Source organism: Triticum aestivum, chromosome 1A (assembly GCF_018294505.1).
Source record: "Triticum aestivum cultivar Chinese Spring chromosome 1A, IWGSC CS RefSeq v2.1, whole genome shotgun sequence".
Lineage (NCBI taxonomy): Eukaryota > Viridiplantae > Streptophyta > Magnoliopsida > Poales > Poaceae > Triticum > Triticum aestivum.
Genome location: NC_057794.1, coordinates 10,009,399 through 10,024,377, shown reverse-complemented (window position 1 = coordinate 10,024,377; position 14,979 = coordinate 10,009,399). Strand labels below are relative to the sequence as shown.

Here is a 14,979-nt window from a genome sequence, read left to right as displayed (position 1 = left end):
AAGCAAAGATAGAAGTGATTTCGAGGGTATGTTCATCTTGCCTGAGATCCCGCAAGGAAGAAGAACGAGTCCATGAAGAAGACAAACGGACGTAGTCGAACGGATCCTCACAACTCCGGAACGAAACCGAAGCTAATGAGAGAAGCAACCCGGAAAGAAGCAAACAACATGGTAAACAACCATCACATAAACATGGCATGATGCACAAGCAATTATGATGCATGTCTGGTTTAAAGAGGCATGGCAATATGTCAAAGTGCAACAAACAACACTACAAATTAAGTGGAGCTCAATATGCAACGAGTTGCATGAAACACCACAACAATTATTTAGTTCTCTTCCGTTTAAGTACTCAACAATATTAAATGTTGGTTAGCACGGCAAGGGGTGAAGCATAATAAAACTACTTATCTAGGCAAGTTTAAATGAGGCCGGAACAACAAGCAACAAGTTCGGAAAATCCTCATGTGCATATTTTGGATTTGGTACTGTTCTGCCCTAAACACAATTTTAGAGTTGTTAAACATGCAAGAAGAGTGCAGCATGTTAAACTAGGCATTTTTCCACCCCATTTACATACAAAGTTTGTTTAGTTTTGGAGCTACAGTTATTTATCTATGAAATAAATCATTTTAGCATATTATTTAAGCAAAGTTAAACAAACAACATTTTAAACATTTTAAACATAAATGCAAGTTGCAAATTATTAAACTAGACAAAATTCTAAGCATTTTGCATATATAAATCAATTTAATCTGATGCATCAATTGTGCATTATTAAATGCATGAACTAGAGGGACTTTTCTGTAAAACTGACGTCCTCTGGAAAAATAGCTTTTTTTTAAGGTATCTGGAAAAATAGCTAAACTCGTAGAACTAGGAAAAAAACATGGTACAGGCCGCATCTGTTCTCACCATGGGCCTTTCCCAGAACAGTGGAGAGGTCAGCAGGCCCTCTGGATGCGGCTACCGGGCCGGCTCGTAGGACGCGGCCCAGGCGCTGGTCAACGGGAGCGAGGCAGCGGCGCGCTGGGACTTGGAGGCCGGCCATGCTGGCGCTGGACCAAGTCAACGAGGGCGCTCGCTCGCACGGAGCTGCTGCTCGATGCTGTAAGCGACGCGGAGGAGGCCGGGAAGACGGGGACGAGCGCCTAGACTCGGATCCCTCGAAGGGCGCGGGGATGGCGAGATCCGGCGGAGGTTAGAGCTCCAGGCGGAGGAGGAGGCACGCCGGCGCGAGAGAGGCCGTCGAGCGCGTTCGGCTTCGAACGAGCAGGCACGTATGTAATATGCCCAAGTCCAATGGGGTCAAAAAAGGAAAAAAAATACTCCCCAAGTCCAATATCCATACAGAAGTCGTCCTCCATGTTCTGATTGGAAAACGACAGCCTAATAAAGTAGGGCACTGCTATGCGCCGGCTCACTGGGCCGGTCCTACCAGCATCGTTCGATAAAATAACTCTTAGCCGTATGATTATCTCTTCTTCTTTCATCAGATGTCTTTTAGAAAAAACTTCCATCACGTCACCATGGATGAACTATATGCGCCCGACCTCGAAGCACCACTCGACGCACTCGCCTGGCGCTGCCCTCCCCGGCGGTCGCCGATCACCGTCGTTGCCACCGGCCGCCGGTCGCTGCTAGTCCTCATCATGGTGGAAGCAAAAAATATAGTTGGATCCAACAAAAACAGAACAAGATGAAAGCAAAAATTGAAGCGGCTCGCCGCGGGTCGGAGTGCCTAGCAACAAAAATCAAAAGCAGCAAAAATCTTCGCCACGGATCAAAGTCCGATGGTACGTTGAAGCAAAATAAATAATGCTTTCAGCAAAAACGAGATGAGCATTGAGAGCTCTGCAATAGTTGAAGCACAAAATTATCTCGGTTCCATAAAAAAAAATACATCGTTCCAGCAAAAACAAAAAATTGGATCGGCAAAAAGAAAACGCGTCCGCACAAATGGCCACCCCTCTTGCAGCTCCCCCAGTAGCCGGTTGCAGCTCCGACATGCATGGTTGCAGCTCCCGACATCAAACGGCGTTGGATGCAGCAATCTTCACCGCTGGATGTAGCTTCCTCCGGCAAGGCATCGACCTTATAGCACATACACCAGCTGGTTGCAGCAAAACGGGGCACCGGTTCCAGCAAACAACGAAGATGTTCATCAAAATCGAATGGGGATGGTAGAAAAAAACGAAAGGGGCTGTAGCAAAACAAAAAGGTAGATCCAGCAAAAAAAACCTGGTTCCAGCATGAACTCGCCGCTACCGTGGCCGATTGCAGCTTGGCCATGGCGACGGGCGCACCCTGGCTGCGGCGGCCATGGAGAGGGCGCGCATCCAGCTGCTGGCGAAGGCGGACAAGGCGACGAGTGCGCCCGTGGCTGCGAGCGGCCATGGAGAAGGGTGCATCCCGCGTCGGCGATCCGCATACGAATCAGATGAGGCGCATCGATTTGCCGGCGGCCATGACGACGAGCTCGCCTCCTGGGCGGCTGGCTGGATAAGAATACGGATGGGCAACGAATGGATAAGAAAAGGAAGACGAGAGTCACGAGCGGTGACTGGGTCCCCCAACAGTCACGCGTTTAGTGCCTATGTGTGATGACATGGCTAATCAAATCAAAAAGAAATCCAACGATGCGCACTCGGCCGGCGTGCCGGTCGCAAACATTTACCAATAAAGTAGAACGTCCTAGCGGCTGGAACTAGCCCTTTTACCAACCAGATTCGCTATGAAAGACAATATGGGTGCTTGCACTCCCCGGTATCATCACTGACGTCATCAGTGATTTTTACTTTTTTGCCAGAAGATGTCATCAGTTAATTACCTGATGATATATTAGATAAAACCATATAACAATATCTACCTTAAATATATGGTTCGATATTTAGTAAAATAATCATGTGGGTAAATAAAACAAAAGCTGATATTAAAAATTTAAATAGAAATAAAATAAAAATATTGCAATTCATATGTACTCAATATGTAGTAAAAAAAAGATAGACTCAAGAATAATATTTGTACGTAGTAAAATTTAATTTACGCATAAGTTTGGCTTCATGCATGCTATATAACATCACCACCGATGTCATTGGTTAATTATCTGATGATGGTATCACTTTTTCATCTCATCCGCTTTGTCAAATTGGAAGCTTATATTCATATATACCACAAATTTATAGTTCTCCAGATATAGTTGAAAATAGGTCAACTTAAGAATACATGGAGGACTTTGATTTATGTACAAATTCAACCTTAACTAGAATGTAGAATTATAATTAAAATGAATGATCTGCATAGGACCATTCTATGTCAGAAAGCATGCAGTGACAGTCTTTATGTTCAGCGCATAGTATAAGATACAATTCTCGCAAGAAAAAAAGAGTGTCAGATACAAATATGCTTGGGTATCTTAGATATATTGACACATATGGATTCATTTGTATAAAATATGAGATGTGTAGAAAATAGTCGATCTAAGTTACTCATGAATTGGCGATCATTAGCATTGTTTAGGCACCCATAAATGGCAAGAGAATAGTCAAACCAATTTGGATATGGTGCGCACCAAGATAATATATGTTATTTTGGTAGAAAGAGAAAAGAGCTTAGAAAAATAAAAATAATTTCAAGGATGGAATAAATTGTTTCAATCATGCTTAAAGATACAATTATCAGAAAAACACATATACACTATATATTGTAAACTATATAGGAGGAATTGAAATGAGATGTTTTATAATTTACCAACGAAAGTTGTCCAATCATTTATGTGATTGCCATGAAAGTATACTAACAATGACATGGTCATGAGTATGTGAATCATGTCGATGTGATTTTACGTATATTCTCGACCCTTGTGATTTAGGATGTCTCTCATTGATAACTACATACAAACTAGCAAGATAGATAGTTCAATAACATATATTGTGCAACATCATAAGAAAAAGAAATAATTGGACGTAATTGGAGATAATATTTTAACAAAAAGGTTGCAAACAACACAAATCCCAAGCAAGTAGTACGGATTTTTTAATTATTTGTATCATGCATAAAAATGCGAGTTAATCTAAAACCACATAGGCATGATCGAAAAACAACAGATATTGCAAGTTTGGAAAAAAAATATGCAATTGGATTCAGACGGACTCCAATTGAAGTTCTCAATTGTATTTCTAATATCTTCATGATTTTTTATAGTGCACTCATTACTAAGTTTAGACAATGCTATCAATGCAGCATAATATCTCGATTCTAAAACAACTTTTATATTAATAGGAAACTCTAGCCGCGCAAATGCGCAGGCAACTCCACTAGTTTTTATAAACGAAGTCGTTTAACTTTATATTATTTGGTAACACAGAAACATATTATGAAATGTTTTTGTAAAATAAAAACAATACTACCTTACTTGAGAAATACTAGGACCGGCACATAGTTAAGAATAATGTAATTTTTTGTTTCAAAAAGACAAAGAAAAAAGTACATTTGCAAACAGATGTAGGTAGGAGTATTACAAATCAAGATGAAAGGATTCCAATGGACTATAAGGACATACCAGAGCTACCTCATTGATATGTACTTCCTCCATTCCAAAATAAGTGTCTTAACTTTGTACTAACGTTGGAGCGAGTAGTAAGTACTACCACTAATATTCCTCATTTCAGGTACGCATCCGAGAGAGTGATAGGAAGTTCAAGGCAAAGTACATGGATGTTGCTTGGGTATAATTCTGAATGCAAAGTATATACTATATGCATGTGGACTGAGCATATATAGTGATTGATGAGAATCATGCGTGACTTTTTTCCATGACAAAATTAATATGGATCAAAAAAGGGGTGTGGCACAAGGCTCTCCTTGAAGAGAAAGTGACGAGCCGATGTGTTGCTGTTGATAAACCCTATCTTCTCTACGCTCCACTTCTCGGTATGATGGTATACGGCCGCTAATTTTTCCATGTAGCTTCCCACAAGAATGACGTTAGGGATACCGGTGCCCAACGTCCAATGTCGACAGAACGGCGGCGGCAATTGGATCCGGAAACGGTGTGACCAGCTCCGGTCATCGTCGTAGTCCTCGAGCACCCAGAGCTCCATGAACTCGCCACAGAGTAGATTGGTCGTTATGGCTAGCCTACCGTGCAACTCCATGAGGCAGAGGTCGTGCAGGTAGGAGTATTGGCCCCTTGGCCGCACCGGGCACGATATTAGCCGGAATTCCTCGGACAGCGTGTCGAACGCCAAGATCTTGCCCGTGCTCGTGGCCTGAGGATGCGTCGTCCAATGAAGCTTCCCCCGATGGTAGAGGTGGCTGGGGACCTGGTTCTCGGAGCCGTAGGGCTTGACGACTACGTTTCCGGGCACCGGTCCCAGCCGGCGAGGAGCCTCTGAGGACACGGTGGCGGCTGAGAAATTGAAAACATAGTGCGCGGCGGAGCCAGTGAAGAAGTCCATGTTAGTCATCAGGCTTTTCGGGCTTTGCGGTTCATTGGCCAGGACGAGAAACCGGTGCTCGCCGGACGGGCCGTGGCGGTAGAAGCCGCAGAGCACCAGCAGGTTGCCGCGGGTCTAGCCATGTCCCCTGCCTGGTCACCGGGTTGCACACGAAGAAGTAGGAGCAGCACTGGCCCGGAGGGAATCTGCCGAGCAGGAACAGCAGGAGCCCATCGCAGCAACCCACCAGCAAGTGAACATCACAATGCTCGGGATAATGGAGCTCACGCTGGCACCCCGCCGGGCCGTCGTCGGCTCGGAGAGAGAGCGGGATTGTGTCGACACGATCTTGGTAAGCCCATTCAGATTCAGGTTCGCGTGACACGACGAGCAGCTCGGCTGGGCGCCGCTCGGCGTGGGCTGCGAGGAACGAGGGGTCGGTGGTGATGCGGTGCCACGCCTTGCACACGGCCCGGGAGCGGAGCACGGAGGTACACGGTAGCCTCAGGAGGATCTCCGTCACCACGTCGTGGTCCAGGTTTGACACCTCACCCGGCACCGACATGGCGTTTTCTTCTGCTACTCGTATATTGATCTCGTTTTCGTATATATCGATCCCACCCTCTTCTACATATACTACAGCTTGTTAGGTAAATCTTGTCAAAGTCTACGTAAGTGAGAGCTCTGTTCGTGTAGGAGTCAGTTTGGGTGTTAATTTGGTTTCCTCGTGTCCAGGCTTGTTGTGTACGCGGAGTACTAGTCCGAGTAGAAGTTCTTTTTTTCTTCTTGAAATTCAGTCCGAGTAGAGATGAGTATAAAAAAACTCATTACCCCTAGCCCATCACTTAAAAGCATTTAGATGAGTATAAAAAAAATCATTTTATTAATCATCTAAACTGGACCAAGCCGATCCCTTCTATAGTCTTTAGGGCATCTTCAACGACAACCCGCAAAAAACCAAAAAAAATTCTGCATCCGTCCATGGATAGGGGTATCAGTTCGTGGACACGGATGCGGGAGGCAGCCATCCAATGCTAGCCGCATACATCTTAACAACAACTCCAACCAACTGGACGAAATTCATTCAAACAAGTCCGGATTTCATATAAACATGGTCTGATTTCATATAAACATGACGAATTTCATTACAAATACATCAAAGTTGGCCGAGGCGGTGTCTGGAGTATAATTAATACCTAATCTAAATGATCACCGGTGCCTTGTCCCCCTGTCCGATCATGAACCAAGAGAACAGAAGCTTCGCCTTTTCCAGCTCCGCCTCGGCGCTCACCAGCTCCGCCCCCGTGACCTCCGCCTCTGGAGCCCCGGGAACTGAAGCTGCCCGCCTCCATGTAGCCGCCAAGCGACTAATTGGCCGAAGATGTTGAGCCCACCAAGCTTGGTGTCGACGGGAGGGAAGGAGCTGTGGCCTTCCCGGGACACAAGCGAAGGCGACCTACTATGCACTATTCTTCCTCGCTGCCGGCGGTGCCCGCGGATGTTCTGGCTTCTTCGTCGTCGTGGCGCCGGGGCACGGTCTCGGCGATGTCCTCTTCTTCAGTGCCGAACAATGCCTCGCCCGCGTCGTCGCACTCCTTGCCGGTGGCCGCCACCTCCGTCACATGCTGCCGGTACTGCCAGTGGGCGAGGCGGATCTCCCTGGAGGACCGATAGGACTCGAGCAGCGCCTCCTGCTCTGCCAGCTCTGTGTCCGACGCGACTGCCCTGCCGGAGGCGACCCGCTCCTCTGCGTGCAGATGCTCCTGGAGGAGGTTGTGGTTGTAGTTGGCGTCGGCCTGCGCTTCCTGAAACTGCTCCTCCCGCTCCTCCCACACCATGTTCATATAATGGGACGGGCCTCGTCGATGGTGAGGGTGCAATGCACCGGCGAGAGTGGAGCGGAGGAGGAGGGTGCCGCGGAGGAAGAGGGGGGGGGGTGGTGTTGGCTCGTCGGAGGAGGCGTCTTGCATTTGCACGTCCTTTCGCTGCCTACTAGCCTGCCAATCCACAACAATGGCTTCCCTGGCCTTCTTCTGCTCCGACATAAGCTTGTCCAGTGAGCTTTGGCAGCGGAAGGATACATGGCGGGGAGTGCTGTGGAGAGGGATGACTTTGACTATGGCCGGAGCATTGGGGCAGTGGTGAGAGGCAGACGGACGGACGGGTGGCGCCCGAGGAGACGCCTCGGCAACCACGTGCCATCTATGCGGGCGGCAGACTGACAGACGGGCATCCGTCGTATTGTTTGAACGCGCGGCAGTGGCCTGCACCGGGAAGCGGCGCGGGCAGCGCTCTATCAGCCGACACACCACTTCAATGCCGACGCTGACCAAAAACGCGCGGGAGGGGTGAGATGTTTTTTGTGGACTAGGGCGTTTAGAAACGGGTTTCGGATCGGTCTGGACTCTGGCAAACTTCCCCTACTTTTGTCCAGTTTGCGGGAGAAATCGCGGTCGGACCGCCCCGTGGACCGATATGGGCCCGCGTTGGATGGCTTTCACGGACCGGACAGTATGGTCCGGACCGTTGCGTGAGGTTTGCGGGTTGCCATTGGAGACACCCTTAGAGAAGGATAATTTTTACTCCTCGCATCAGCCCGCGTTTATATAATAACTCTTCTGGCGCCATTTCTTCAAAAAAATCTCCACCCCTCCCACACCACGGATCCGGCTTGCCTGCTCCCTCTTCATGCTCCCATCCGTGCTCCCACTTCATCCTACGGCTGTCTTTTTTTCTTTTGTCTTTCTAATCTAATCATCTCCCCCCCTGATTTTAAGGGGGTGGGGCCGCGCCTTATTTTGTTCCAATCAAATCAACCCACGTAGGCGGGAGCACGGATGGGCACACACGAGGGGAGCAGGTAAGTCTCGTCCCCACACCACACCGCATCGATGTCACCACCGCCCAAATCCAGCCCGCACGTCCCCACAGGCCTTCCTTGAGCCATCACACACCTCCACCCAACCTTCCAATCGACCGGCAAGACCCCAAAATGGTGGAATCCAACCGTTGGAGGTCGTCGCCACCGATTAGAAGTGTGGATCCACGCCCCGGCATACAACCCATCTAAGGCTGCCGTGGTGGCGCTCTTTCCTCCCGCTCCTTCACGGTCGACCTGCCGACACCACAGCCGAACAAGAAGTACCAGAACGTGCCGCAACAACCGTGGGGGACATGGGTGTCGGAAATAAAGGTCACGGACACCGGAGTCTGGTACTGGCTGGGCTCGTTCTAGTCAAGCTAGCAGCGAGGGTGTATGGCTTCAATGTGGTGGCCCTGTACGACAGCGCTACTAAACTCAACTTCAACTTCCCCATTTACAACTGCAATGTCCCGGCCGGCGTCGAGATTGACCCCCTATTGGTCTCCCTCCACAAGTTGCGAGAGAACCAGGAGGCTCTCGAGCGGTTAGAGGCAGGGAGCGCCAATGAGCAGTATATGGCTGAGCTCCACCGGATGTATCCGAAGCTCTTCGCCGAGAAGCACCGGCAGCTCGAGCTGTACAAGAAAGGGGTTCCAATGATGACACCGAAGTAGATCCTAATTAGGTTTAAGTCGACTAGTTTTTTTTATTGTTTCGTTCGAATCAGCGAGATTAAGTTCATGTTTATGCACTGTAGTTTGAACATATTGGTGATGTCCCTATGCAATGTAGTTTTAATCAAATTGGGCTATTGATGTTCAAATTTGTGTGAATATTTTTAAGAGCTAAATTTAAGAGTTCGGCTAGGAACCGCTTTTTTTTTTGCTATAAGAATATAAGGAGTTGAAGGATAAGGGGCCGTTTGATGAGCTAAATTTTAACAGACCTTCCACACAGAGGAGGGGCACTAAGGCCCTCCTTGACGTTGTAAACATTATTTGAGTTTTAATAAAACTAGCCATGATAGCCTTTCTTAAAAAAGGGGCCCTCCTTGAGGATGTTATGCATTCAGCCCATAGGTCGCGGCTAAAACGAGATGAAGCACCTTCCCTTCTTTGGCTATTTTTTTCTCTCCCGCTCATTTTGTTTTTTCATCTTCCTTTTCTTTTCCCCTAGCTTTTTTTCACTTTTTTATCCTTGTCTATTATTTCCCCCTTTTAACTATTTCACTTTCTTTTCCGTTCTCATTTTCCCTTTCCTTTTCTTTGGGAAAAATGTGAACATGTGTCGGAAACTATATGAAGGTATGTCCAAACGTGCGTGAAAGAACCTTGTTTAAGCCTATGATTTGTTTTATAGGAATATATACAAATATTTTCCAATACATGAATGTTTTCTTATATCTACAGGAACCTTTTCCAAATATGATATTAATCTGCATTCCATATAATTGAACAATTATATTGAGGTATGTTAACATTTGTTTTTCACTTTTCATGTTGTATAAAAAATTATGTTACTTGATTAATTTTCTCTAGAAAATACCCACCAAAAACATGAAAAGGAGCGAACCAACCTGTGGTTGGATGGTTAGAGGGACTGTGGTATCTCCAGTCCACCAGGGTTCAGATCCTGGTGCTTGCATTTATTCCTGGATTTGTTTCAGGATTTCCGGCGATGCGCATTCAGTGGAAGGAGACGTTCTCATCGACGACGAGGTGTCTACGGTGACTTCGTAAATTTTAAGATGATATGCCGGCAGACTCTTATAGTAGTAAATCTGTCAATCCCGCGGCGGCTGACTCTTATAGTTTCATCATCATAGACATGCATCATGTTTCCTCAGCGAACAAACCCTAGAATATATGCATGGTTGTCACAATGTAAACGTGCGTCATGTCCCTCTATTAATCAGATTGCTCATGAGCGAGGTTTGTATAATTAAGTATGCAGTTGCGTCGTTTTTCCAGGGACCACAAGATGCATGTCATAGCGATCCCTGCATGGTGCACCGTACACATTGCTCTTCGTCTTGGAGTTTGGCATATGAACAAGACTGGAGAGCATGCTGAGAAGTCTACCCGCCCATCAGAGATCGACTGGGTCGAAGCTGGCGCCGTCTCTCCGGTTGTGAGGAAACAAGACGGTTGTGGTAAGGATCTTCTCTGCTGTTGACTAGCATGTGTTTGAATTTGCTCGATTAGTAGATCTTACTCCCCCTGTAGAGATCTAAAAGGTCTTATATTACTTTACAGAGGTAGTAGTTTATTTCCTGCTATGCGGGCAGGGGTCGCTTAATTAAGAGTAATTACGCAACACAGTTGTTGACATAGCTAGCATACACCACAACCTTAACTTGCTCATTTGTTGCAGGCTGTTGTTGGGCCATGGCTACAACAGCATCGGTTGAAGCAGCACACTATCTGCAGACCTTGCAATCGATCTCCCTATCGGTTCAAGAGCTTATCGACTGCAACACAGAGAACAACGGTTGCAACGGTGGCTACTATCAACTTGCTTTCAAGTACATACAGGATAATGGACTCTCGAGCGAATCATCCTACCCATACATGGCCAAGAGAAGTGCTTCGGGTTGCAAGAGGGACAAGACAGTAGCAGCAGAAACACGTATATTAGGCTTTTGGTGCGTCGACTTGACCGAGGATGCTCTCGAGGAAGCAGTAGCGAAGCGGCCTGTGGTTGTCCGTCTACAGGGTACGCCTGATCTATTTAGAGTGAATTTCAGTTTTTACCTCTAAGTTTGACATTTTTGACGCTAATTACCCCATTTAAGAAAATTTCATCCGGCATACCCCATTTAACAAAAGTGTTGCCAGGGTTTACCCACTTCTATTTTTTATGAGCATTCTGATTCATGGGTCCCGATTTCAAAGTCCACGTGCCATGCCACGTCGTCGGTTTTTCTGGGTTTTTTCCTCATGTGAAACCAGTCCGCGCCGCTGAGCCCGACCGGATCGCTGAACCGCACGCACCGTCAGTCGTGGCGATCGACGCTCGACCCGGGCCGCACCGCGTTCACGTCTAGCCTAGCGCACGCACCGGTCGCCCGGCTTCTTACCGCACTCACCGCTCTCGCTCGCGCCTAGGGTTAGGGATTCGCTTACGACAGCGACGGCGACAGCGTGTGCTGAAGGGAAATGATGGCAGCTGCAGGTGCTGAATGACATCGACGGCAACTGCGGGTGCTGAATGGCGGCAACGGAGACGGCGGGTGCCTAAGGGCCGCGACGGTGGCGGCGGTGCTGAAGGGCCGTGACGGTGGCGGAGGGTGTTGAAGGGCGGCGACGACAACGGCGTGCGGCTGCCGTGCCTCGAGCGTGTAGTCCCATGCTGGCGCGTTATCCCGCCCCGCCCGTCACTGTCAGCAAGTTCAGGTATTTCTTTCTTCCTCTGAATTGTTTCTCCATGGAACTAGACTCCCTGTGCATACATCGTTGGCCTACTGTATGTGTGAATAGTTCTCGCTTGATGCAGGGTGCAGTTAACTCCTCTAGTGATTCTGTGATGATTGGTTTGATGATGCTCCGGTGATCCATGGGCAAAGTCCAGGGTTTACCCTCTCCTCTAGTGATCCATGCGTGGCGCAACAGACTCCAGCGAGATATGCGTGGCGGGATTGGATGGGATCGTGGTGCATCAGACTCAAGCGACCTGTAAATCGGTGAGGACATGCGTCTGCGTGTGCTTGCCATCGGCCCGGTCCGGTCGGCAGAAGCTGGCGAATCGGTTCAGTCTGTAGAAAAGTCGCCAAGGAAAAAAACCGACGACGTGGCACGCCACGTGGACCTGGTAATCGGGGCCCATAGATCAGAACACTCACAAAAAATAGAAGAGGGTAATTTATGGCAACACTTTTGTTAAATGGGGTATGCCGGATGAAATTCTCTTAAATAGGGTAATTAGCGTCAAAAATGTTAAACTTAGGGGTAAAAACTGGAATTCACTCATCTATTTAACTACAAAGGAGGCATCATGGAGTGTGAAGCTGTACCTGATAGTAGCGCAACTACATGGCATGCTGTCCTGATTGTCGGTTATGGTATGGATCCTGATGGCATTAAGTATTGGCGCTTCAAGAACTTGTGGGGAAAGGATTGGGGCGAGGGGGGGTTTGGGAGGATCCGTAGGCACGTTACTGACGAGCGAGGTGCCTTGGGTATGTTTATGTATGGAGGACTATATCCAGTGATTGACTAACATCGGATGGCACATCTTGGTTAGACCTTTGTTTGTGAAATCCCACCTCTTTTTTGTTGTAGCTCTAGATTTTGCCTCACTAGCAACTTGACCGGTGATCTTTGTTATGTTATTGTATGACATGCATGATTTTATATCTATTCCATGGTGAACTTCGTGCTAGGATGACAGGTTGCTACACATTTTGAACTTGTCTGGTTTGGTTTGTATTAAGAGGGACTGAGCCACGTGAGAGCCAAACCCGCCGATGGACTCTTCCTCGACGGTGATGATCACCTTGTGGGACTTGGCGAGGCTCCTGATGAGAGAGCGTGGTCTAACGGCTTGCCGTGGTCCAATAGCTTGCCGAAACCTGGCATCTGCGACGGTGACCCTCTGGTCGTGGCCATGCTGCTCCACCATGGCCACCATCACCACGCAGTACTGCACCGCGGACCCATAACCCAGCAGTGCTACCCTCTCACCCTCGATTATAGTCCTGCCTTTGCCGACTTGAATCCTCCGGTACAAATCTATTGACGCAGCTTTAGTGTACGTTGTACTAAAGCACACGTTGTACTAAAGTTGCGTCAATTAATTTAGGATCTCGGAAGGAGTAGTTTGTTGCTTGAGTTATGTTGATTGATTGACTTATTATGAGCTTGATCCGAAAAATTAATGTACCTCGATGGCAGTGCCTTTGTTGTTTTCCGGCAATGGGACACCAACCATGCCGTTGCCTCTCGGATAGCAGAAGCATGAGGGGCGGTTGTCAATGGACACGGCAGTGGCGGCCATGTTCAACAACTCGGCCTCCATAGTGGGTGGGCCCGTCAGTGCCGGCGAGCCCCACCCTGTCCACGTCGAATCTCATCGGGAGCTTCTAGGTCCACTTCGTGCACCACCTGATCGTAGCCTTCCAATCAGATATAGTGGCATGTGGCTTCGCATCATTCAGCGGAAATACCTTCGCGGCCAACCTCTCGCTTTCTGGTAGCGGTCTGGGGGCTCCCAGTTCTAGCAATCCATCATCCAGCTCCTTCCAGTCCTCCGGATTGGGACCTCGATTGAGGTAGGGTCCGGCACCGCCACGCTGTTCTGGTTCGATAGATGGACTGGAGACTCGCCCCTCATGGCTCGCTTTCCCGACATGTTCTCATCGTGGCTGCCCCGCAGATTTCTGTCGCGACATCCTTTATTGACTTGGGGCAACTCGCGTTCCGGAGACCTTTCGGCCCGGCTGAAAACGCGGACTGGCAGGAGCTGCTCGACTGCATTGCATTGCACGAGCCTGATCTCACGACTGAAGATGACCAATCCAGATGGCGCCTAGTGCCGTCTGGGCAATTCCCCACTAAATCTCTCTACCAGACCATCGCCCCCTCGCTTGGCCATGAGGCGCTCACCTCCATCTGGGAGATTCGCCTCCCTCTGAAAATTAGGATCTTCTTGTGGCAATGGATTCGCGGTCGCCTCCCGTCCGGCGTGGAAGTCCTGAAGCGCAATGGCCCTGGTGATGGTCGTTGTCCGCTTTGTAGGCCTGACCTGCGTGTCCGCGCATCATATGGAGTTGTTTCCGCGAGGTAGTGGGTGGAAGCTGGGACCACAACAACTTCCCCGCTCTCTTCATCGAACTCCAGGCGATTCCACCCGCGTTGCGCCACATTAGGTAGCTGGCCATTGGGGTGCTTGCCTGGACGCTGTGGACTGTTATGAATAAACTTGTGATTCAGCATATTCCTCTTCGTCGTGCTACTGACGCTTTGTTCAAATGGTCTGGTTACTTGCAGCTTTGGCGGCCCCTTAGCCGTCCCAGTGAGAGAGACGCCATCACCTCCATCATCACCCAGCTTCGCGCAATGGCTCTCCGGATGGCTCCACTGCTTCCCCCTCCACCACCGGAACCATATTAGATCGTCGTCATCTTGCCACCGCCACCGCCTTCTATGTGTTTTATCGTAGTGCCCCTGTGTTGGGCTTGTTGTGCTGTGCCCACAGATTTTTTTTTAGAAAAGGAGGATGACCCATGGCCTCTGCATCTGGGAGATGCATATGGCCACTTTATTGATTATTCACGAGGACCTTACAAAGTATTACAATAAAATGTCTGAATCCGCCATCTTGGCAACATATGCCACTACTCCTATCCATATGATGAAGGGGTGCTACCTGGGCCAAATACCCGGTCTACTCACCTAAGCCTATCATCAAAAGCCAGAAGCCCCAGCCGAGCCACATACCTGGTCTGGGGCATAAACTGGTCTGACGCACTCACATGTGTCATCGCTGCCATCTTCCACAGGTCCGTCTTCAGAGCAGATATTGAGGCTTCTACCTTGTCAGGCCACGCCGCCATCAACGCCACCTTGACGCCAGACAACTACCTCCACCTGCGCGAGTCCATCACCGCGCATCGGGCACCGATCTCCACTGCACCACGCCCCTGTGTTGGGCTTGTTGTGCTGTGCCCACAGATGAACT

General features: G+C 48.6%; 1 protein-coding gene and 1 long non-coding RNA gene across 2 annotated transcripts; one reads left to right on the top strand and one right to left on the bottom strand.

Moving 5' to 3' along the window:
* Positions 1–1,863: 1,863 nt before the first annotated feature.
* On the bottom strand, positions 1,864–2,542 carry LOC123067060 (uncharacterized). The gene is made up of 2 exons (XR_006431517.1): positions 2,242–2,542; positions 1,864–2,113 (listed from the first exon to the last, which is right to left on the bottom strand). It is a non-coding gene; the product is annotated as an uncharacterized lncRNA (long non-coding RNA).
* A 6,070-nt stretch (positions 2,543–8,612) lies between these two features.
* LOC123183131 (zingipain-2-like) lies at positions 8,613–12,519 on the top strand. The gene is made up of 4 exons (XM_044596211.1): positions 8,613–8,951; positions 10,255–10,453; positions 10,702–11,025; positions 12,269–12,519. Exons 1-4 carry the CDS (start codon positions 8,613–8,615, stop codon positions 12,517–12,519), a joined length of 1,113 nt encoding a protein of 370 aa, XP_044452146.1.
* Positions 12,520–14,979: the final 2,460 nt, after the last annotated feature.